Here is a 24,433-nt window from a genome sequence, read left to right as displayed (position 1 = left end):
GGGATCCCCTTTAACAACCTCAGGATCTGAACTCACATCTAACAGGTGAGCAAACGAAGCAGCTCCTCCGACCTGCATACAACATTCATTTCTACTTAATACACACACACACACACACCGCAATTAATTCTAGATCCTGATCAGACCTCTAGAATGCATTATGTAATGCTCCGTACACAAGACATGCAAACAGTAAAAAAAAAAGTGGTGTATTGCTGTAAACATCTGTTTCTGTTCTGACAGGAGCTGCAGTTTACAGAGGTGAAAGGTTAAAATTAGCAGCTGCTCAGTTTCCCACCTTGTAAAAACACATTATATATACATACCGGTATGTGTACACTATATATATATATATATATATCTATACATACCGGTATGTGTACACTATATATATATATCTATACATACCAGTATGTGTTATATGTTGATATGACCCCACGGTGAGGTATCAGTGGAGAGGGCTGAATGCTTTCCTGATGAACACAGGAGACATGAAGGTGCGTCACTGCAGTTTATATATCAGGGAAGAACACATTTGGTTACAATTAGATTATATTGCCAGGTCGCAGCAATGGTGTGAACCTGACCTACAGCACAGGAAGTGGTTCTGTAAAGCTGAGCTGCAGCTTGTACTTCTGTAGTTTCTACCCTCCTCAGATTTGTTAAGAGAAAACAAAATTTTGCTGTGAAACGCCTTATTTGCTTTACATGAGACCACAAAAAATATAGAAAATATGGGACCAATATTTGGGACCCCGAAATATTGAACATTCAGCATTCTGAACGCCCGTACCCGAGGGCTCTCTGGCTGACGGTAGCGCGGGCAATTTCAAATGAAAAATGTTCGGTACACTGAACAAAAAGGACTGAGGAGGCTATCATGCTGGCTCTGAGATACAGTAGCTGTGTGTTCCAAACTGAAGTATAAAACACAAAAGCAAAAGATCTTCAGCAAGACTGGTAGTAAGAGCCTTGGTTGGCACGCTAAACCTCTTCAGCTATAGTATTTGCAGTGACTGCATTTCTCAGGGCATAAACAGTGAATATTTGACCCGAGGAGTCAGACCCATGACCCTGAAAGGATACTGTTTACTCAGCCTGCAGACAGACAGGCTCCTTTTTATAGCCCCAGATTCTATAAAATGGATAAAGAATGTCCGAACCAAAATGATAAGCAGGGAATCCCAGTGTTTGCGTTGCACTGCACAAACGCGCCATTCCATTTGCTCACATTTTAGTAGGAAAGGGTTCCCCTCTTGCTTGGGCATTTATTTCACTTGGCAAACCTGTTTCAACAGCAGTGGCTCTGCAAAAATGACACTAAGGTTTAAAGAACAGACTTGCCTCTGTTTCTTTAAGCACTGAGCTCAGTCTTCCTGGCCAACGCTGTGCTGCGGACTCGGCCAATTTTGGTTCAAACCTCACAACAAGATCCAGAGTTCTCCAGCTGGCATAGAAATGCTCTCTCCTGGGGAACTGAGGAGGAATGCTGCAAAAGCAAAACCAAACTAAAAATATGATTCCAAAGCAGCCACTGTGTGCCCACAGCCCTGCATATTTAAATGCACAGAAATAAAGACTCTCTAGTCAATAAAGACTGGTCTTTATTTTAAATATCCTTGTGCTAGCTAGGGCTAGGACTGGCTTGTTTAAATCTTAATCGTATGCCCCATTTCCCCATCGTATGTCAGTGCTGAAGTGAAATAGATTTGAAATCCTTCTGCTCCCTACTAAAATCCTGGCTTGTGAGGCTGGATTTAAAATAAGAGTGGTGATTAAGCATGGTATCACATGTGATACAGAAATGGGCACTACAGAGTTAGGTATAGTATCCCTTAAAGATATGTTTATTTATTTGTTTCAATCATCAATCACATCCTGGTGACTTCTTTTTTTATTCACTGTTTTACAAAACTAGTAACAAACACCTTTGTGAGCCTAACCCTTGTAATTGCTAGTTTTGTATCCCAAACAGTTTAATACTGCTTTCACAAAAATAGCTGTGCAAACCTTGATAAATATCTGGCCCTAAGCATCCCTGAATGCTATTTTATCCAATTCAGCATCAGACTGAGCAGCAGAGTTGTCTGTCTGATAAGGACGACATACAGGATTTGATTTTCAAATCGAAACGCAAAAGACAAACACTACCCACATCTGAGCCCCTCAGTATCGGTCAATCTCAGAATCAGACATAAACATCAATTAAGAAAAATATTATCATCCACGGTGGGGGCGGGGGCAGAAGAAAGTTGCTTCCTGTTGTCAAAGGTAAGCGCATGTTAAATGCAGGAAAAGCCACGGGACGCAGTGCACTTCCTGCAGAGGGAAGCACACACATCCCAAGCAGAACATTAACTGAGCGTCTCGGAGGAACAGACGCTGGTCCGTGTGCAATTAGCCACCATGGCAACAGCAGCGGCTCATAACCAAGAAGCAGCGTCAGCAGTGGCCCACAGCAGGGTTAGGATCAGTCCGTCAGTCACTGCTCTGAAATACACACATGCAAACGACCTTTCAAGTCAACATGCAAGCCTGATATTATTATTGGACAATGGAAACTGTAACAGCCAGTGTGGTTTTAATTATTAATGTTACGTTTAAAATGTTGCCAAGTGTCTTACCCCCCACTCCCCTCCCCCCTCCCAGTACAGCAATAAAATTAGGACTAAAAAAGGGAAGTGTGACCCACTCTGGATACAGTGAGCTCCAATATTGATCTTATAAAAGGGATTAGTTGCCACCAGAGAACATGAAGGAAGAGGGGCATGAAAGGGTTACAAAAAAAAAAAAAAAAAATCAATCTATGTCCTGTTTCGAAACTACAATCTCGTCTCAATCCCAAAGCGCTGGGAAGATAAAAATAAATAAAAGCGCCACCAAAAAACTCTTTTTAGTTTCAATTAAAGGAAACTGAGCCAGATAAAGGAGGATCAAAGGTCTGTTTAAGTAAGAAATCAATGGGGCCGCCACACTGAGGATTAGCACATTCACTTCAAAGCCGTCTGCCCCAAGTCCACAGAACACTCTCTCGACTCCAATCGATCTGATAATCTGGTTTGGAAATTCACATGAGACTGCTTGGGATAGCAGACGCAAAGGTTTGTGCCGCAGATTAATGTCAAAGTGCTGATTTGATCACAAGGTTTGGAGCGTCACAGACAACACAGTTTGGAATGCACAAAGGTTGTAGCCAACAAAGCAACTCCATCAATCTTATCCGTCGTCCACTTCCATTTGCTATATAGCTCTCACGCGGGCAGTTCTGAATAACATTACCAGGGATGGAGATAAGACCAATTCCTGGTTTTACTACGACTTTAATAAGAGCCACCTGAGCTTGTTACCTATACACTGTGGCTAATCAAGCTCGATGTAAAACCTGGAATGGGTGAGACTGCTATGCAATCTGAGTCCTATTTCCACTCTTGCATTACAGATCAAAGTTAAAGCAAGCTCTGTTTGCACTTCGATGCTGCCCAGGCTTAAGCGCACAATGCATCTAATGCCTATTGGCGTTCGTGCACAGCACACGCTAATATGCTCTCCCACAGATCAGCCTTGGGGTCTTTTTCAGAAACAATTGTACTTGGATTAGTTAAGAGAGCAAGGCAAACAATGATCGAAGCAGAAACAGCAACAGAGAATCATCCAGACAACACAGGTAAGACACTAAATACTACCATGCAATCCATGATGTATCCCCTGTCGTGTATTGGTTGGCGCTGGCTGGGCTGGTGTAGCCACTTACCCAGAGGAGGCTGTGGGCTCTGCCGATGACTCTGGCCTGGGGGGACTCTGCTGCTCCGTCTCTTCTCCCTGCTGTTTCTTCAGGAAGAATTTGGCTTCTTTAGAATCAGCGTCCACTTCCTTAGTCACCCTATTGGAGGAAAGCAAGGATAAATAAACAAGCTCTCTGCATTATGAAAGAAGTTTGCATTATTATTTAATTGTTTACTCTTTGCCAAACATGTTGAAAGAAAAAAAAATGTAGCATTGAGCTACTGACTAGCACAGCAGCTAGGAAAACCGGGCACCTGTCAATTAAAGAGCATTACTGCCACCTTGTGGATTCAGAAAGCCTTGCACATCTTTTTCTATTTCTTATCAGTGTAGAGAGTTGTACAACAATGTACATCACATGGAAAACGAAATAAAGAAAGAGAAAGGCATGATGTGAGAAGAAACTGAAGTGTAGACACTTACCGGACCTCCTCTCCCGCAAAATCAAACACTTTCGTGATGGTGACTTTGGACGACTCTTTTGGCTTCTCTGCTTCCTTTGTTTCTCCTTGTGACTTGATGGCTCCTGTAGCCTAGCAGAAGGGTACAAATCATTTAACAGACAGACCAACGTCGCGCCTCAATGCAGAGTTTAACAGCATTACGTTAGAAGTGCATGGATGAGACCGGAAGTGCTGAGAAGGACACATGTGAATGCAAATACAGCAGCATGCTTTACTTTAGAGGGGGTCTCAAACAATTGGCTACTGCCTTAAAAGAGACCAGGAGAACAATGAGGCACACCACTTGCCCTGTCTAAGGGATTATAATTTCATTTTCTGAATTGTTTTGTCTTTGCTCTCAACTTCCCTTTACTTACTGCATGATTCCTATGCCCCCTCACTCGTCCTACACTCTGCTCCAGGTTTAAAGTGTTGACTTTATTTAAGACCATTTAGGGTTTTACATCAGTGACTTGTATGTTCTTCGAGTGTTTGCAGTCATGGGTTGCAGACAGTTCATAATTATGAAACGATACAAGAAAAGGGGTATTAAGGTTGGCACTTGGTAAGGAGGTTTTGTTGCCCTTCTCTCTCTCTCTCTCTCTCATCTGCTTCTCACCAGGGGGGGTGGCTGCACTGACGCAGTTTGGGGTTTCTGCCCCACGTCACTGAGGAAGCTGGCCCAAAGGTCATCAGACGCCTTCTTTACTTTGTCCTCCTTTATCTCTATCAGCGGATCAGCCTTCTCTTCACTCTCCTCCTGGTCGGCTTCATCTCTCCTCTCGATCTCTCCTTCTAATGACAGCCCTCCTTTCTTTCTCTTTCTGTTGAAGAAATAAGCTCTGGTGAAACAGCAGAATAGTCTCCAAGCTTCTACCAGCTACAGAAATCAAGCTACATTTCAGAGAGACTGTGCAGTACTGTAGGATTACTGAGTGCTTTAAGCAAAAACACATGGGACCAGGGTTGGACTCAATTCCTGTTTAAAATCAATTCCTAATTCCAAATCCAATTCTCCTTCCCTTTCAATCAATTCAAACACACCACTGTTCAAAATTGCAATTTGCAATATTCTGTTAAAATTAACTTCTCGCGGTGGCAACAAATCACAACAATTATTACTTCTCTGAAATATCAATTCCAATTCCTTCAAATGAACTGGAATTGAAAAAGGATTTTTTAAAAGGAAATGGAATTGAAAAACAGGAATTGACCGCAACCCAGCATGGGACCATAATCACCAAACTGAGCGTGTGCGAGGGTGCAGCTAGACTACCCGGGGGTTTCAGCAAGTCCCAATCGGGACCCAGTTACTTACCTTGCGGAGATGTCTTTGCTGCTTTTCTTCTTCTTCTTCTCTTGGGTGTTTTCCTGTCCTCTGTCTAGATCATCTTCTTTCACCAACTCGTTGACATCGTCTTCACTGTAGTCTTCATCTGAGCACAAGAGAACAAGGGAAGAAAGTCACAGCTCTGACAAGTCTACTGAATTACTGAATTGCAAGGGGATACAATTAAAACCACTGGGGAACGAACCTGACCAGACAGTCCCAATTACCTTGATGACACCTTGCAGGCTCCTTGTTTTAACAATCCTAGTATTTAACACAAATGGAAGTGACCAAGATGCATCCTGGGAGCCTTATATTTTACAGTCTTACCCACTGCTCCAAAAAAGCCTGCTCCCTCCAGGGGTCTGCAAAGATCAGAATGATTGGGACACCATAGCCAATAACATATAGCTGTGGCTGCACCAGAAACTGATTTAATTCAGGCCAGGGTCTTGATCAGAAGCAACTGCTCTTTTCACAGGTGCGCATACAGAATGATGGTGTTTTTGCTTTGCACATGTCCTTTCCAAGACCAATGGTTTTCCTGCATCATCACGAGCAGGTTTTATCTGGGAGGCTGCAAACTTTCACACACGATCAGAAACACCTTGCAGGGCAGGACCAGTCTACTTGTGTGATCTGATTACTTGCCTCAATATTAGATAAGGTTCTTCTTGCAAAACCAATTAATCCTTTTTTTTTGGTTTGTTTGTTTCTTTTTTGTTGTTGTTTAATTGTTAACATTCTAGTTATATGTAAGAGAACGAAGATTTTTCTGAAGGTCAATTTCAGTTTTAATTTATAGATATGTTTAATGTAAAAAAAAACTGCAATTAACTGATATATATATATATATATATATATATATATATATATAGATAGATAGATAGATAGATAGATAGCTCTATATATATATATATATATATATATATATATATATATATATATATATATATATGAATGTTTACAAAAATGTATTGCCGTGTTTGTTTTTTACATTACACGTGTGTCAGTACAACGTGCTGACTGCTTAAAAATTACTCAACTGTATAAAAAGGTAATTGTATGTAAAAATAATGTGATATCTTGTAACAATTGTAAGTCGCCCTGGATAAGGGCGTCTGCTAAGAAGTGATACGATCTCAACTGCTTTACATTATCAACTCCAGGACGTTATAAAAAAAAAATCTAAAGGTATTTACAATTTACACACAACGCTTCCTAAATTAATTAGCAGCTGAATGAAACCCATTGCACAATGAAAAACGATTCCAGTCAGAATACAGTAGAAATGTTCAGATTACCAGAAGGAACGTAGTCTGCGTCTTCATCTGAAGAATAATTGTCGGAGTCGTAATCTGACAGGTTGAGGTTCATGCTTGTTGTTGTTTTTGTTTTAATGTAAAAACCCGCTTTTCCACAGCGTTTCCAGACAACAAACCCCCGCACACACCCACACACACACACACACACACACACACACACACACACAGACACACACACACACACACACACACACACAGACACACACACACACACACACACACACACACACACACACACAGACACACACAGACACACACAGACACACACACACACACACACACACACACAATGCGGCTCCACTCTCAAAATCAGTCCTCCTGCTACGGCGGCCTCGCTGGCACAAACAAGCCGCAACCAACGAAAGAGTTGGAAACGGCGACAAAACTACTCTGAATATTTATTTCAAGTAGTTTTTTTTATTATTATGTAATTTGTTATTTTTACATTGAGTGATATATAGTATGCAATCCTGTAGAATAACCGTACGTGACACCAAACACAACACAACTATCTGCCTGGGTAAAACAGAAAGTGATTGCACGCTCGCTTTACACCTTAAATGCGTATTTATTTTTTTTTGGCCTTGGCACGCCCCGTATTTCTAATTGGGCAATTTTCATCCTGCTCCGCCCATCTGCCTGTATCTTAGCAGCTGATTGGGTGCATTCGTGTCAATCAGATTGCCGTTCGCTGGTGTTTGGGGTTACTGTGTGTCAGATGGTGGGATGAGGTGACGTTGAAAATTAATGTTTTGGTTGGGCTGAGCCTTCAACTGAGCTCGGGATACTGCAGTCTGTATTGTTATTTTGACCCCCAAAGAGCTCGGTTTTTAGAAATATATTAATTTTTGTTTTGTTTTTTGTTAATGGCTCAGCAATGCAGAGCGGCAGCGTTGAGGCAAATACTAATGTGGGACTGGTGAGGCAAATTTTAACTCTTAGTTTAGCCCCAAGAGAAAATGGCACCTTGTGCTCCAACGAAACGGCGCTGTGTGAGTTCTCAGGTGAGTCCTTTAACTTCAGTACATACGCGTATATATTTAATGAGGTCGCTCAGTCACACCTGTTTTGTTATTTACTGTTGGCCGGTTGACAGCGACACCGGTTAATTAATGCCTTGGATAGTTAGCTATATTTCCGTTTGTGTCGTAATAATTTATACATATAGAAACACGATTGATATATAACCGCGTTCTTAAGTATCGTCACATTGTTTGGTACATTTCATTAGGTGTTGAAATGTGTTAAGTTTTCTTTATAATCCTCGCCAGCTGTTTTTGTTTTGTTTTAAACGTCGACACTTCCTGCTTTTGAAAGTTGAAGAATGTCGGTTGACACCGGCAGGATTGTGTCAATGCTGTTTTTACAGACCATTGCTTTGAGTACTTTGTTAAAAGCCTAGTACCAAGCTGTTGTGTGTCCAATGCACAACCAGACAGGCTGGATTAACGGATTTATCTATGTATGTATGTATGTATGTATGTATGTATGTATGTATGTATTTTGGTAGAACTAAAGCAAAACATGAAATGTGTTTTAATGAGAACAAATATCCTGAAGCAGCATGTATACTGGAAACACAACCTTAGGATTTTTGATATATATTAAAAACTGCTTGATTTATCAATATTGCGTTTTTAGCCTAAAAGTCTATACAGCTCTAATGTAGAGGACACCAACTTTTTGTTTTACAAGATATACTCGCCAGTGATTTATAATTATATTGGCCTTTTATTTAGTTCCAAACCTAGTAGTGACTCTGTACTTTTTGACTGTGTAAATGTGTTATAACTGGCTGTGTAGCACAGCCCAGGGTTATTTCTAAGGTGATTAGTAAATTGAATATTGCCCAACTACAGCAAGTGTGTCGCACTTCAGAACTGTACACACTATCTGGAGAACTGCTGAGCCAATTGTGATGCAAAGTGGATATATACTCCCCAGTATGTACAATTACAATAACTGAAAAGGCTGTCATTGTTTGTAATTTACAATCCTTTACCGATTTATAGTTGACGACATTTAAGGGAAGTGTTTTCTCTATCTGTGATGATACTTAAAGCACACGTGATGGATGTGCATGGAAAAAAATTAGAGCTGTGAAACTAGTACCCCACATGGAGAAAGAGTTTAAAAAAAAAAAAATAATAATAATAATCCCAACACTGATCCCACCATCTTCAGCTGGAAGTGTGTGTTTCATTGTGTGGTTGCTCTGCTTTCTTTGAGATGTGCTGCAGTGTCTTTCTGTGAAGTGCGTGTTTCATTGTGTGGTTGCTCTGCTCTCTTTCAGAGATGTGCTGTGGTGTCTTCCTGTGAAGGGCTTGTTTCATTGTGTGGTTGCTCTGCTTTCTTTCAGAGATGTGCTTGTTTCATTGTGTGGTTGCTCTGCTTTCTTTCAGAGATGTGCTTGTTTCATTGTGTGGTTGCTCTGCTCTTTCAGAGATGTGCTGCGGTGTCTTCCTGTGAAGTGCCTGTTTCATTGTGTGGTTGCTCTGCTTTCTTTCAGAGATGTGCTTGTTTCATTGTGTGGTTGCTCTGCTTTCTTTCAGAGATGTGCTTGTTTCATTGTGTGGTTGCTCTGCTCTCTTTCAGAGATGTGCTGTGGTGTCTTCCTGTGAAGTGCTTGTTTCATTGTGTGGTTGCTCTGCTTTCTTTCAGAGATGTGGTTGTTTCATTGTGTGGTTGCTCTGCTTTCTTTCAGAGATGTGCTTGTTTCATTGTGTGGTTGCTCTGCTCTTTCAGAGATGTGCTGCGGTGTCTTCCTGTGAAGTGCCTGTTTCATTGTGTGGTTGCTCTGCTTTCTTTCAGAGATGTGCTTGTTTCATTGTGTGGTTGCTCTGCTTTCTTTCAGAGATGTGCTTGTTTCATTGTGTGGTTGCTCTGCTCTCTTTCAGAGATGTGCTGCGGTGTCTTCCTGTGAAGTGCCTGTTTCATTGTGTGGTTGCTCTGCTTTCTTTCAGAGATGTGCTGCGGTGTCTTCCTGTGAAGTGCCTGTTTCATTGTGTGGTTGCTCTGCTCTCTTTCAGAGATGTGCTTGTTTCATTGTGTGGTTGCTCTGCTTTCTTTCAGAGATGTGCTTGTTTCATTGTGTGGTTGCTCTGCTCTCTTTCAGAGATGTGCTGCGGTGTCTTCCTGTGAAGTGCCTGTTTCATTGTGTGGCTGCTCTGCTTTCTTTCAGAGATGTGCTTGTTTCATTGTGTGGTTGCTCTGCTTTCTTTCAGAGATGTGCTTGTTTCATTGTGTGGTTGCTCTGCTCTCTTTCAGAGATGTGCTGCGGTGTCTTCCTGTGAAGTGCCTGTTTCATTGTGTGGTTGCTCTGCTCTCTTTCAGAGATGTGCTGCGGTGTCTTCCTGTGAAGAGCCTGTTTCATTGTGTGGTTGCTCTGCTCTCTTTCAGAGATGTGGTACGGTGTGTTCCTGTGGGCGGTGGTCTCCTCCCTGGTCATCCACCTGCCAGCAGGGCTGCTGGCCCTCTTCACGCTCCGACACCACAAGTACGGCAGGTTCATGCCGGTGTCCATACTGCTGATGAGTATCATTGGGCCAGTCTTCGGAGGAAGCCTAACCAGTATGTTCTGTTTGTACTGTAGCTTTCAGCATATACCTTTTGTCGTTGTTGTTTTTAATAAATGATACTTGTGTAGGATGGCAGCACTCTTTCGAATTGGATTTATTTTATTTTATTAATTTCTTTAGCAAAGATTTGTATCCCCGGGTGTGCAGTTTGCGCTATTTTTGTGAAATTAAAATCAAACTGGTATTGTTACAAAGCCAATTCAAGAACTCTGAGGTCCATCTAAGTTGTTTCTTACATATTTTGTAATATTGTCAATAGTCTGTTTTTCTTTAAAAACAAAATTAACCATGATTACCGCGCATAGCCATACTGTATCTTCAAGACCCTGTTGTCCTCTTGGGATGCAAAAGATTCTCGTAATCTTGATCCCATGTTAATTGATTTTTTTCTTGATTATTTTTCTTTGTAGGTGCCGCGATTGCCGGGGTCTACAGAGCAGCGGGGAAAGGAATGATCTCTTTGGAAGCTCTCATTCTAGGTGTCGGACAGTCCTTTTGTGTCCTGGTTATTTCATTCTTGCGGATTTTGGCGACGCTATAGCATTCGGCTGTGCAATTAATCGCAAGTGAAGATAAGTTGCACACAAGTCTTAAGATGTCCAGTGCTATGAGAACTAAGGGGCTTGCCCTTTTAAAAAGCATCCAGTGCAATCGCATTAGCCCAATAAGAGGCCTTCTTTCTAAGCCAGAGTGCAGCTTTGTTTTTAATGGCAAAGCTGTGCTGGGCAGCTCATGAAACCCTCTTTTAAGTTTAGATTTTCTTTTTTTTTTTAACTTTCAGTAAACGGGCAACTAACACCTCTGTTTAAAGGACTGCTTGCACTTTAAATACAGCCTATTCAATCCAAGTTGATACCTCATTGCCAGCAAGCATTCCGAAAGGCTTAATACTGACCAGCATAACCGTTCCACAAGTCTCTTTTTTTGTGGCACTGCTTATCAAACTTCAGAAGGTATTGCTGTTCTGCAGTATTGGCCACAAAGAACTTCAACGTGCAACTAAGAATGGCTAAAAAGAGACTTCAGTGTGTCTTGAAGCAGCGGAGACACTTCAGTGGTGACTATTTGCTAAAGGGGGCTCTGCTAGCAACAAAAGCTGAGTGTGGTTTTATTCTTTGCATACCTATAGATTGATTAAGGCTACATGGTTCAATGTGTCCCAGCATGATACAGTACAAGTTTTCATTCCTGTTCACAAAAATAAATAGTAACTTCAGTGTAAAGTTGTTGCAAAAAAGGAGGGGGGGGGGCTTTAACATTTCCTACAGTGACCCCTTTATCACGCAGTAGTCGGGAACCATGGGTAAAGAGGCCATGGAATTTGTGCTCTGTCCACTCGCAGGAGGGTAAGCTACCCTTGCCTTGGTTCTCTTCCACTTGTGCTGATAATTAAGCAATAACTTGAGGTCTCACTAAATGGGACAAGTGCTGTGGACTGACCCTGGGTTCTACTAAATAGTCAGCTATGTGAACAGAATCTTTTTATTTTATGTTTGTAGTACAGTGAAGGAGAGAGAGGTTCCACCTGTCATGTATTATACATTTCCTTTTTACGCAAGACCCCTTGCTGTCATACAGGACTACAGCTAGGAGCCTAAGGACAACGTTTCATGCCTGCCAAGGTTATCCTGAAAGAGAAAGTGGAGTTGAATATTTTGTGACTTTGGCTTAGTGTAACATCAATTCAAAAACAACCTGATTTGTAAAATATCTACACTCGGGACTTTGTCAGAATCGAAATAGATTGGAGTTTTATTTATTTATTTTATGCTAAAGTTTTGGTTGTAAGGGGAGCTGTAACAGCAGGGAAGCTGTGTGCAGCTGAACACCTTTCCTGGTTACTGCAAGCTGGTTACTCTGGTAAAACCAAATGCAGTCATTTCCAGGACCTACCCAATCAAATGCTAGCTTTGAACACCAATTATAGTCACTAAATTGGTGTGTTTTTAATTATAGTCACTAAATTGGTGTGTTTTTAATTTATGGCAATCAAAATCAAACGTAGCTGTTGATCAAGAAACAAACGGTTCTTGTTGCTCCCTTCTTTCTGACAGAAGACAGAGACTTTGTGAAAGGCTTTGTGACGATCATTTTATTATGTTGCTGTGTAGTTCTTGTTTCCGACATTTACTGGCACCTAATCTGAAGAACATGCCTGTTCATGAATCCTTGAGGCGAAGAATCGTGTTAAACCGTAAATCTGGTTCAAATGAAGCTACTTTGTCTGTAGCTATTACAACTGCAGAAGGGTCCATATGATTCCTTAAATGCAACTGGGAACATTGTTTAATGCACGGGAGATACACTGAGCCCATTGTTTTAATTGCAGGTGCACAAATCTAACCAACATCCACCCTTAGGGGGTGAATCTCTGTTCGCTCTTGGACAAAAAAAAAAAACCTGGCATGATTACTGTACAGTGCTTCAGCGACCAGAGAACAACTGGTCATCATTGGAGTAAAAACTAGTTTTAAAACTAATTCTGTGCTATTCTTTTATGCTGTAATTTGCAGTGGCCTGCTTTTTTTGTTTTTTTTGTTTAATATATTGAAGAAATTCTGTATTTTAACACTGTTGTGATATGCGTGACTTTTGGGGGAGGGGGTTATGGCAGATTATTTTTTATTTTAACACACTTAAGTGCCAATTGTTTCTGTTAACATTAAATAACGTTTGAATAATAAGTTCAGTATCCCTGTTTTTTTTTTTTTGTCTCCTTTCTGTTTGCTAGCGTACTATCGAGAATATAAGCAAAAGCGTCTGTGCACTTGGAGTGGAAGACCAGAAACTTTAGAATAATAATTATTTATTTCTTAGCAGACGCCCTTATCCAGGGCGACTTACAATTGTTAAAAGATATCACATTATTTTTTACATACAATTACCCATTTATACAGTTGGGTTTTTACTGGAGCAATCTAGGTAAAGTACCTTGCTCAAGGGTACAGCAGAAGTGTCCCCCACCAGGGACTGAACCCACGACCCTCTGGTCAAGAGTCCAGAGGCCTAACCACTACTCCACACTGCTGCTGCCCTGGTTGGTTTAATTCTCAGAAGCGAGAGATATACTGTATGGGCATACACAAATTAGTGAATGTGAAGTAAATCATAGATTGAAATCAGATATGCCAGATGTAGAAAGTTATTGATATTATTTTGCATACCACTGCACCTCCTGAACTATTTGTAATTAAAAACTGTGCATGTATCTTAAGAGAACTACAATTCAGGAGTACCAAGATATTTTGTGGGAAAAACTGGGCAATAAAAGCCTCGCCACTACTCACTCTACATTCCTAAAACATTTAATATATTTAACTTGAAATACCAAGAAATGAATCATCTTTAGGCTTCAGTTTCTTATTTTATATTGAGGAATGATAAAAGCATCTGAAGGAATACATTTGCAGAATTAACAGTCACATTTAGACTTTTGCAGTTAACAAAATTAGAGTAAGTTATAACAATATAGTTATAACAAGAAAAATAAAATAACAGGTAGATGCTACTTAAAAATGCTCCGCAAAATGACAAAGTACCCTGAAATGAGGACCAGAGGTTTAATGTAGGGTCTTGTAAGTCTCCTGGAGTAAATATCTGTGAGAATCTGTGTCACAGACTTGCACTCGCGGGTTTATAATGCATGACACCTGGCCTTTATGGTATTCCATTGTAATTTGTTTACACTTCAAGTTGTATGGTAAGTAAACTTGTAAAATTCACTAGCAATTTATGAACAATTCATGCCTTACACATTCTCACGCATTTTGCGGTATCTGCCTTGCTTGCGGCCCTTTTTAATTTCCTGCTCTAGTTATTCTTAAAGGTTTACCATACAAAGAAAGTGCTGCAAACATACCTGCATACATTACAACGCATAGTGTGCAGTACTCTCATAAAAATACAAATAATACGCACACAATAAACCTTCAATTAGTTAGCCAGAATTCCAAACTGTTTATTTGTTATTTTGTAAGTGTACTCACGTCATTCAGTGTTTGCTTACAGCACAGGCAATTAGGAAAAATAGCCACCCCGCCACAGCGAGGGTGCGCAATCCTGCGCTTGACGTTTTGAACCCTGAGGCTTGCCGTCCAGGAAAATTGAGCTGTGTTTTTATCACGTGACATGTGGGCTGCGTGTTCCGTATTGCGAGCGATTGCTAAAACTATCAAATGTTAAGTTAAAAACTTGCAAACAGACAGACAAAACAAAAACAAAAAAAGGAATTTGCTCTCGCGATTTTTCTGCTTTATCAAATTATCAGGTATGGGTTTTATCGCGTCTTTCCCTGTAGCATTGTGTTGCCAATGCGCCTGCTGTGTTAAACATTACATCACAGTAAGTGGTTCTTGTAAATCTATATACAGCATACCGCTGAATGTTTCTAGAAATCTTTACTGGTTTCACGCTGCAGCCAGTCGCAGTGGCGGTGAATATTGTAATTATTACGTTGCATGCATTACGTCAGAAATACTTGTTATAAAAATTGTGCAACATGTTAAACTGAGCAGGGGCTCATACAAATTACAACAGTGCCATTAATGTATATTCGGGCCAAACATATATATATATATATATATATATATATATATATATATATATATATATATATATATATATATAATCCATGGTTAATCCGATGCGTGCATTGTATGCATTATATATACAATTAAATATGAATATATTCAGTTATATTATTACACTCCATTCATTTGAGATACGGGTGCCAGTCCTGTAGGTCCCATGACAAAACGAATGAATAAACACGTGTGTTCATGTATAATGTAATGGAGACACTATTTTTAAACAAACGTTTTAACATTTGTGGATTATATATATATATATATATATATATATATATATATATATATATATATATATATATATATATATATATATTATATAACATTTACAAAATTATAGCGAAAAAAGATACAGCTACGGGTCTCCTCGTGCCCGTGCACATAGCTTCTTTGTAGGCACGTCACACCCGACGTACATCAGTGAAAGTAAGCCGATATTTTATCCAGTATTTAAAATTCCCTTTTTGCAGTACTTACACGGATTATCTTTATGCATTGTAGTGAAACACGTTCTCAGAAACGTCACTTTTCCATTCCCCCTAAACGTAAGGCCTAACCCTATAGGTGCCCGCGCAAGAAGCGCCGCCTGAGATGCGGCGATCAGTGAGGGTAAAGTGGTAATATTGTATAAATATATTTATTTTTTATAATCGGCTGTTGTTTTTCTTTAATAAAACTAATACATTTTAAGAATGACCAATCTGGTACAATTCTACCGTAACTACTCCCCAATCTGTTTAAGAGTGAATTCTTACGTTTGAGCAATTAAGAATGTTCTAGCCGTTCCGTTCCCACTTGAAACCTAGCCTTTGCCATGCAGAGCTCACCACATGTACTGTATATACAATTATATATATAGTAAACATTTTTAAGAAAAAAAAAACAAAGGACAAGCTTGGCACAGACTAGGGTTTGGGGGTTTTACATCAAGTAAATAAACAATCAAGCACTTTTGCAGTATTAGTTCTACTACAGAACTAATAAAAAAAAAAAATATATGAAGCATCAAGTGCTCCTTATGTTCACAGACAAGACAACATTTCTCACTAATCTTAAGCCTACCTTCCTTTACCTTATCTGCTAATTGGGGGACCATGGACCACTTGCTAGTGTCACTGATTATTATTATTATTATTATTATTATTATTATTATTATTATTATTATTAATGCAGCACCGAAGAACTAAATGGAAATGGTCGGCTTAATTTTTGCAAGAACAAGGATTTAAATAAGACTCCCATAGCATTGCAGTTTGATCCATTCCAGGTTTAAAACCTGGAATGGATCAGACTGCTGTGCAACGGGAGTCTGTGTTCGGATATGAAAGAGCTCTCCTGTTTGCTGCTGCTGATTGCCTACCTCTCTTAACAGCATGATTGTTCGCTTCTGCCCGCACTGCGGCACCAAGATTGAGGCCGGTTTTAAATTCTGCCCGTCCTGCGGGGTGATGCTGCCTCAGCAGGACCCCGAGGAAACTGTGACAGACAGCATCTCCCAGATGGCTGTGTCCCATGCCAGCCCCTATTCAGCGAGCTGCAGCACAGGTGGGGGGTATTTCCCTATTTGATTGATATTTACAGTAGTCATTAATAAACAGTTGGGCATGCAGTGTGAGGTGTAGTGCCAGGCCTGGTTTTTATCTCTTTTAACATTTCGTATCTGAAGGCGGCAAAGCTGAAACATTGTATCTAATTATTAAAATAGTGAGTTAACAGTTTATCAATGACTTTTCTTATTCATTATTTCTAGTTATTGATGAGTATTCTGTTGGACCCTGATTCTCCTTTTTTAATTCTCTGCTGTATCTCTCTCTCTCTCTCCCTCTCTCTCTCTCACACACACACACACACACACACACACACACACACACACACACACACACACACAAACGGCACTGTCCTGTATGTATGTGTTTTGTTATGTCTACAGGGCAGGGCAGCCACATTGATTTGCCGCCGCGCTCTCCATTGTGTACGACTCCAATGAAACGGGTGCTGTTCGCCAGTATCAAAGAGGAGGAGGAGAAGCGCGTCGCAGAGTCGTCTGTCATTTCCAAATCGGCTTCTGCAGGTAAGCGGGGAGACTTCATGACATACCAGGGGCTGTGCTTGAACCAAAGTGACAAAAATGTGGAAGCAAGAGACTTTGAATTTGTCATTATGGAAATAGTGTGGCCCCCAACATGTGGTGGAAAAGTATGGATATGTATACTATAGCAGCCAAAAGCGTGCACAAAATTGGGTGAAAGTAAGCCAGAAAGTTTCAGTAGGCAAATGTGTCACCTTTCTGCCGTCTTCAGTGTACTAGGACAGCCGACACATTTGTCTAATAGACTGAGAACTGAGAAATTGTCTTTCTTTTGTTCAGATTTTTAAAAGCCAGTCATATATAAACACTGATGTGTTACTTTTGTGCAGACCAGAGCTCCCCCCTCTCTGTGACATCACGCTCTCCTCTGCGGGCGTCCCGCTGTGCCAGGAAGCGTCCGGGACCCTCGAGGGTGAAAGAGAAGGATGTGCACAGCAGCGAGACCGCCCCCTCCCCCTCCCCCTCCCTCTCCCCCTCCCCCTCCCCCTCTCCCTCCCCACGCTCCAAAGCTCAGGGTAAGCAGGGAGGCCAGCTTAGGACACAAGGGGGCAGAGTCAGCCTGTCTTAATAACATTCATGCCAGGGCAATTCTAGCTGGAACAGTGAGTAAGCATAGCAAATATCAAAAACCTAAAACCTGAGCAGAAAGAAAAATACAGAATCTCACAGATCAAACATAACAGGACATTAAGCAGATAAGAAATGTAATATTATGAACACATATAGTAGTAGGTGATATGATATGATATGATAGTTACCCATGACGATAACATGTGCTTGCACTAAAGACAGCAAAATAAACCCTCTCTCTCTCTCTCTCTGTCAGCCAAAGGCAAAGGCAAGAGAGCCCGGAGAATGAGTGGCATCGAGCCGCTGTCAGAGAACGAGGTCCTGACCGACACCAGCAACAAGAAGTGGAGGCTCGCGAAGCTGCTGGAGCAGAGCGACTGCGGGATTCTCTATGGAGGTGAGGGGATCCCCAACACTGGCACAGAGGAAAGCCTCCGATTGGACTACGTAGCCATGAGCGACTCCACAGGGAATGAGTCCATGTCAGATCAAAGTTGCAGGAACAGAGATGGAAATAAGACTCCAATTGCATAGCAGTGTGATCCCTTCCTGTTTTTACTATGAGTCAGACCTGAGCTTGTTACGTATACACTGTGACTAATCAAGCTCATAATAAAACCTGGAATGAGTGAAACTGCTATGCAATGACAATATTTTTTTCATCCCTGAGGAAGCATCAGTCCTTATCACTTGGCTTCCTTATTGCGGTACCTGCAGTACGAGACTTCATGGTTACCAGTAGACGCATTCTAAAAAATCTGGGGATGCTACTGGTAGCAAAAGAGACAGTATTGCATGTGCGCGGGGGTGAGTTAAAAGCTCTATCACGGTGAGCGAGGGTGAGTTAAAAGCTCTATAACCACAGATGCAGAGGAGTCCGGCTCTCTTGTGGTAATGACGCTCGCTTGCTGTGCGCGTGGTTGCTGGTTCGAGCCCAGCCTCCGCCCTGTTACACATGCAGTTTACCAGTATAGTGTTCCAGGGCAGTGGAGATTCTAAAAACAAAGAGCATTCTCATTCTTTACTGGTTCTTATCTAGTTACGCTCTGTGCTTTTCAAGAACTACAATTTACACTCATTTCTTTTTTTTGTTTCCCCCAGCTGTCCTGTATACTTCCGGAGCTTGTTCAGAAGATTACAAGTACATTCTCAAACTGGTACGTAGCAGAGATTCTTACCCCTGCCAGAATAACCTATATATATATATATATATATAACATACTGCTGTATCTCCGTAGGCTGCCAAGGATGGAAAAATATTCAATGAACAGAATTTCTTGCAGCGTGCAGCGAAGCCAGCAGCAGGCAAGTTCCTTGGAGTTTCTTGCAGCTGTGGATTAGCATAACCCTTCTAACAACCTTTTATTTATGTTTACTTTACCATTGAATGAATGGGCAGTATTTACAGGAGGCTCTGGCAGGATATCATAGAACAGATGCGGTTATCGTTTACAGACACAAATTACACTTAAACGTAATGAAATCAATATAAATATCTAAGCGATTGTCATTGATTCAAGCATGACGTTGTGCAAAGGGTCTGTGTATTTAAAAGAACAGAACTGCACAGACTAGTATTGAAATGTAGGGGGTCCTGCAAATCCAGGGCACTTACAGTATGAGAGATTTTGAGGTAGTTAATTGTAGCAAAATAACGAATGCATAACTCTATAAAGAATGCAGTTTTTCTGTGCCCTTGTTTTTGTCCAGTTGATAAATGGAGGAAACACCACAAGATGCATTTCCTGGGGATCCCAACCTGTGTCGGCTTCGGGCTCCATGCAGATACCTACAGGTATGCGAGTAGCAGCACTGAGAGGCTGAGTCAGGATACGCTACGGGGCAACTAACGCTGTCACTGATAGCTGGTATACCTCGCTGCAACTGCATGCTTGTGTTTTTGTTTCAGGTTTCTAATCCTTCCAAACATGGGCGTGACCCTGCAGTCCATCATGGGTGAGAACGGAGCCTCGCTGTCTGAGAGGGCTGTCTTTCAGGTGGCCTGCAGGATTGTGAGTGTGACCGTCGCAGGCAGAAGCCTTCAGTCCATCCTCATTAAACATACAGTACAGCACTACTGCACACCCGCTGTGCGCCTGGTCACGTTGTGTGGCATAGTTTCCTCTTTAGTTCATGAATAAAATATAAATAAATAAACAAATGCATACATGAAAGATGAATACGTTTCTAACGGAAGCATTGTATGAGAAAGAGAAATAGAAAAATGAAATGTACACCAGAGGAACACAAATTCTAAGTGCATCGTGTCTCATAAGTGGTCCTGGTTGTGCATAACAAGCAGTACCTCTAGGTGGCAGCATAACCCCAGGAAAACACAAGGAGAACTCCTAAACCAGAAGAGTGTATCAACAGCAAACTGTACTAATACTGTAGATTGGTCATTTCACTGTAAAAGGTTCCTGTTGTAATACAAGAAAACATTAAAAGCAAATAGTCATGTTTCTGGCGTCTTTTAAAATTCCCATGGCATACAGTGTTTCCGGAATGTCTTTCCACGTGTTGTTTCCATTTCCTTCATCTGCAGTTCTGAATTTCTTTTGGGAGTTTGTCCTTCCTTAGCAGGAAAACTGGAAACCCCTGAATTCAGGAATGCCCCTAGTTTATTGGAGGTAAACTGCATTGTCTCCAAATGAGCAGTAATGATCTTCCTTGCTGCTCCAGGCTGCTGTACTGCGTGTGAGTCATTCAGTCTCAGCTCATCAGCACTTTATTAGGTGGATTCAGCCGCGTGCTGTCCAAGAGCCTGGAATCTTGACTGAATCCAGGGGTTCCCATGGGGACGCTTTTGTTACTCAGTAGAATTTCCCTTTTATTCGGCCCGGCAGTCATAGGAGACTTGAGTCAACCAGGTCTGGGAATCAGAGCCTTGCATTCGAAGTGGCAACGGCCATATCAACAACAAGCACATTTACACTGCTGAGACTGGACTGCATTCAGTGTAACTGCATCGTTAAAGTAATCAGCATTGTATAGGGCAGCAGTGTGGAGTAGTGGTTAGGGCTCTGGACTCTTGACCGGAGGGTTGTGGGTTCAATCCCTGGTGAGGACACTGCTGCTGTACCCTTGAGCAAGGTACTTTACCTAGATTGCTCCAGTAAAAACCCAACTGTATAAATGGGGAATTGTATGTAAAAATAATGTGATATCTGCTAACAACTGTAAGTCGCCCTGGATAAGGGCGTCTGCTAAGAAATAAATAATAATAATAATAATAATAATAGTATTACCTAGAACAGGGATGTCAGACACAAGGACATCAGTTGTAACGACGGTGTTATAGTACATGTTGGCTTCTGTATATTGCATTTTTTTTAATGGCTAGCTGTCCCTAAAAATACATAGAAACAAAAATAAAAGTAATGACATTGTTTCAGTGAAATGTCAGATTCCAGCATGTCCCTTTGTAGAATGGAGTTCGACTCCCCTGCCCTAGACTATGTAGCATTCTCTCGTCATTTTCTAGACTTCTCAGTTTCACTCAGTGAAGCCATATGTCTGTCAGCTGGTTTCACAGACCCCGATTAGCACCAGCCTTACCTGCGGAATTACCTTACCTAGCGTAACATTAACATAACGTAACATCCCAGTGCTGATCGGGGTCTGTGAAACCAGCCGTACATGTTTAAAGACCCAGCTGTGAAATGAAAACTTTTTTGCTTTTTCTTAATTCTCCAGCTTGACGTTCTGGAGTACATCCACGACAATGAGTATGTACACGCAGATATCCGTGCAGAAAACGTGTACGTGGACCCCACGGATCTCAAGCAGGCAAGTGGACTCACCTGTACAGTAATTCAGGCTTTTCTGACTTTCCTGTGCAATGAAAATTAAACAGTGTCACTGTTTGGCATATATAGTGAGCATCGGTATATCAGGGGTGGCCAAAGTTGGCCCTTCCACTCCTGGTCTTCATCCCAACCCTGTTCTTAATTGAACCAATTAAACCTCCATGCAGACCCTGAAGTAGCTCATTATCTCATGTTACCTGTTAAACCTGGAGTGGAATTGGACATCCGTGGCACATATGGTTCTGAAATGCCCTGTGTGTACAGTACATGTGTTACTCTGCTTTCTGTAAACGCAGAGTTGTGGAGGTTTCGTTCTTACCTCTCCCCCTCATGACAGGTACACCTTGCCGGGTACTGTTACGCATTCCGCTACAGCCCCAGTGGCAACCACGTTGAGTACCGAGAACTCAGCAGGACACCACACGAGGGCGCTGTGGAGTTCCTCAGCATCGATTCCCACAAAGGGGCGGGTGAGCGTTTTGCTTGTGTAAAAGATCGAACACCCGGAGTAGGGTTTAACCCTGTATAGCGTTGATTCAGGACAGTATGCTGGATGGTGGAATGAAGCGAGCCAGAGGGTTTTTGTATGAGAACAAAGAGTATGATGATGTAGAATTGTTCTCCTCCGTACCCCCCAGGCCCGTCCCGTCGCAGTGATCTCCAGTCTCTGGGGTACTGCATGCTGAAGTGGATGTGCGGCTCCCTGCCCTGGTCCGATCAGATCGACAACCCCAGCACTGTCATGGCAGAGAAGGAGAGGCAAGTCCCTCAGAGAAGCATGTTCGCATTCATATTGTAGCTTACAGTGGTTCTCTTCCATAGCTTCAAAGCTATGGAAAAGAACCACTGTAAGCAGAATTTCAGCAGAATTCCTTGGTAATAAGTTCTTAGGTACTGAGGAAGTCACTAGTCAAAACATTTGTCTACTTGACACAGTTTCTTCTAGTTTTAGCTTATAGTGGTTCAGCACTTGAGATGCAGTACATCTTACACAGTAGAAACATGAAGTTTCTACATCATTATCCACATCATCATCAGGATTTGTTGTGGTTATGTGTGGTGTGCAGATCTTGTAAATCCCTTGATCTGATATGGACAGCAGCATATAGAAGCATTATTGTTTATTTTGAATATAAAAAGGGGTCAATCTACCATTAAATTATGCGAAGACCAATTCCAAAGACTCTCCTGTTGCATTGCCCCCTTTAGGTACAAGACGGACGTGAAGGGTCTGCTGGAACAGGGCTTCGGTAAAAGAAAAACTTCAGGTACTTCCCAGTCTGCTGTCCAGGGTGAAACACTGCTCTCATTCCTTTTAAATGAGCTCAGTATGTTTCATGCAGCTCTGCCGCTGAGTGCTTGTAGAACCAGTATCTGGCATTTGGTATCTGGAAAAGCCTTTGTATAACTTGCCGGCTCTGTGTTATAGCAGCTCTGCAGGTTTACCTGGATCAGGTGATGGCTCTGGGCTACAACGAAAATCCAAACTACGAGGAGCTGAGGAACGGAATCAAAGACGCACTGCAGAAACTGGGGGCTTCAGCGCAGGATCCCATCGATGTCACACTGATTTAAACACTGCGGGTATGTGACAGGAAGGTTCAGACAGCAGCTTGTTACGAGTGTAAAATGTCACAGCTACTGTATCTTAACTAATGAATTGATCTTCTTGTGTAGGTCACCTTGTATATCATCATCAGTCATCGCCACATCCTGGTGATTAACATGTATTGTGCCTTCGCACATTAGGTGCACCACAGTGTAACCGTTAACCTGTCCCCCTGCAACACGCTGCCCCTAGTGGATGTAAGAATGTGTGTGGCAGGGAGACCGGTACACTCTGGTGTACCAGCTGTACTTGGCGAGTAAATAGTTACTGTATTTATACACTTTTTTACAATTGGACCGTACTATTATTTTGTGTAAATATGTTCTAATTGTTGTATGTCTTTTGTTTTTCAGATTTGGTAAATAATGGTAGAATCACTGGGGAAAGAATATGTTCTGTTTGTGGATTAACTAAATGTTCCAGCTAAAACTAAAAATATATTTTTTATAAAGTTTTACTCCTGATAGCTGGCCTTAGAGTCATGCCCAGTTTCACAGAGCCTATTAGTGTGCCAAGCATGTGATCAAAAGGTAACACGTTGTCCAGGATAGCCAAGATCTGTGAACCCAGCCAACTATACAATTCAAACAGATAGTTTCTAAAAAATGTAAACCCAAAACAAAATGTGAATTAGATAAAGGCTATAAAAATAATAAAATACACAGCTAAAGAAAATGTGAGTGAAAAGTGTGGTGCAGAAAGCTATATCCATGGATGTTTTCTAATTGTTTTTATAGATTTTAGAGGTTTTATTTTTGGTATTTTAACTCATGTTACTGGTTTGAACAACGTTTGCGTCACGTTTTGGTGTTAGGTGCTTTTGAAACTTTTTTAATAAAATAAGGCATGTTGAACAGTTATCAAGGATTTGTTTTTTCTGTACAGATCGGTTATTGTGGGCTCCAATTACTAACTGGGTCTTCACAAACAAGGCAGAGTGTATGTTTCTAATAATTACAGAACGTAACAAAGAGAAAGATGTGCAGCACACACGTGTACATAAAAGGGCTGTCCCTTCACGTATTTATTATTTACATGGCATCCCTGACATGTATTCTGTAATATATGGAAGCTACATCTCCCTGTTCCAAGTCAGTTTCAGTCAGAATGGGCAAGACAGTAGACCAGATCTGACCGCCTTTGATAAAGGGCTGCTGATTGGAGCTTGGATGGCAGGTGCTTCTGCAGTTTGTGGTTGGTCAAGCTGTAACCTGGCCTTCCCTTTGCGATGGACTTCAGTCGCCAGTGCTTTTAACATGACAGCGTTCAGTTGGCCTAAACCCATAAATTCAGATTTAGCAGGGCTCAAAA

At 41.4% G+C, this 24,433-nt stretch overlaps 3 protein-coding genes across 8 annotated transcripts in view; 2 read left to right on the top strand and 1 right to left on the bottom strand.

The window, feature by feature from the left end:
* LOC117425364 (craniofacial development protein 1-like) overlaps positions 1-7,410 on the bottom strand; it is a 28,683-nt gene extending 21,273 nt beyond the window's left edge. The window contains exons 1-6 of one of the 3 annotated variants that reach the window (XM_034042236.3): positions 6,861-7,410; positions 5,545-5,662; positions 4,846-5,050; positions 4,207-4,316; positions 3,827-3,880; positions 3,752-3,787 (exon numbers count right to left, since the gene is read on the bottom strand). In XM_034042236.3, the coding sequence (XP_033898127.1) occupies positions 3,752-3,787; positions 3,827-3,880; positions 4,207-4,316; positions 4,846-5,050; positions 5,545-5,662; positions 6,861-6,933 (596 nt within the window). In that variant the 5' untranslated portion in view covers positions 6,934-7,410. Of the gene's footprint in view, positions 1-3,751; positions 3,881-4,206; positions 4,317-4,845; positions 5,051-5,544; positions 5,663-6,860 lie in introns of all 3 variants that reach the window. The other 2 variants (XM_034042239.3, XM_034042235.3) reach the window with 2 other exon arrangements.
* Positions 7,411-7,551: 141 nt separating this feature from the next.
* On the top strand, positions 7,552-13,143 carry LOC117425346 (transmembrane protein 170A-like). Its single transcript, XM_034042206.3, has 3 exons — positions 7,552-7,885; positions 10,281-10,451; positions 10,870-13,143. The coding sequence occupies exons 1-3, from the start codon at positions 7,759-7,761 to the stop codon at positions 10,998-11,000; spliced, it is 429 nt and encodes a 142-aa protein (XP_033898097.2). The 5' UTR covers positions 7,552-7,758; the 3' UTR covers positions 11,001-13,143.
* Positions 13,144-14,497: 1,354 nt separating this feature from the next.
* On the top strand, positions 14,498-23,982 carry LOC117425394 (inactive serine/threonine-protein kinase VRK3-like). Of its 4 annotated transcripts, none has more exons than XM_058993870.1 (15): positions 14,498-14,726; positions 16,418-16,590; positions 16,976-17,116; positions 17,464-17,649; positions 17,961-18,101; positions 18,806-18,861; positions 18,943-19,009; positions 19,415-19,499; positions 19,614-19,716; positions 21,401-21,493; positions 21,851-21,983; positions 22,152-22,272; positions 22,723-22,781; positions 22,946-23,097; positions 23,476-23,982. In XM_058993870.1, exons 2-14 carry the CDS (start codon positions 16,419-16,421, stop codon positions 23,086-23,088), a joined length of 1,500 nt encoding a protein of 499 aa, XP_058849853.1. In that variant the 5' UTR covers positions 14,498-14,726; position 16,418; the 3' UTR covers positions 23,089-23,097; positions 23,476-23,982. The 4 variants fall into 4 exon arrangements, with proteins under 4 accessions (XP_058849853.1, XP_033898184.3, XP_058849851.1 ...); XM_034042293.3 differs by having other exon boundaries at positions 14,499-14,726; positions 22,943-23,097; XM_058993868.1 differs by having other exon boundaries at positions 14,499-14,800; positions 22,943-23,097.
* The last annotated feature ends 451 nt before the right edge of the window (positions 23,983-24,433 follow it).

The sequence above is a fragment of the Acipenser ruthenus genome, chromosome 20 (genome assembly GCF_902713425.1).
Source record: "Acipenser ruthenus chromosome 20, fAciRut3.2 maternal haplotype, whole genome shotgun sequence".
In the NCBI taxonomy this organism is placed as follows: Eukaryota; Metazoa; Chordata; class Actinopteri; order Acipenseriformes; family Acipenseridae; genus Acipenser; species Acipenser ruthenus.
Note: the sequence above shows the minus strand (reverse complement) of the source record. Positions and strands in the feature narration are given on the sequence as shown.

Coding starts and splice junctions, on each gene's coding strand:
- LOC117425346 (XM_034042206.3), top strand. CDS start 7,759: ATGCAGAGCGGCAGCGTTGAGGCAAATACTAATGTGGGACTGGTGAGG. Junction 7,886..10,280: donor GGCGCTGTGTGAGTTCTCAG/GTGAGTCCTTTA, acceptor GCTCTCTTTCAG/AGATGTGGTACGGTGTGTTC. Junction 10,452..10,869: donor CTTCGGAGGAAGCCTAACCA/GTATGTTCTGTT, acceptor TTTTCTTTGTAG/GTGCCGCGATTGCCGGGGTC.
- LOC117425394 (XM_034042293.3), top strand. CDS start 16,419: ATGATTGTTCGCTTCTGCCCGCACTGCGGCACCAAGATTGAGGCCGGT. Junction 18,862..18,942: donor ACAAGTACATTCTCAAACTG/GTACGTAGCAGA, acceptor GTATCTCCGTAG/GCTGCCAAGGATGGAAAAAT. Junction 21,494..21,850: donor ACCCCACGGATCTCAAGCAG/GCAAGTGGACTC, acceptor CCCTCATGACAG/GTACACCTTGCCGGGTACTG.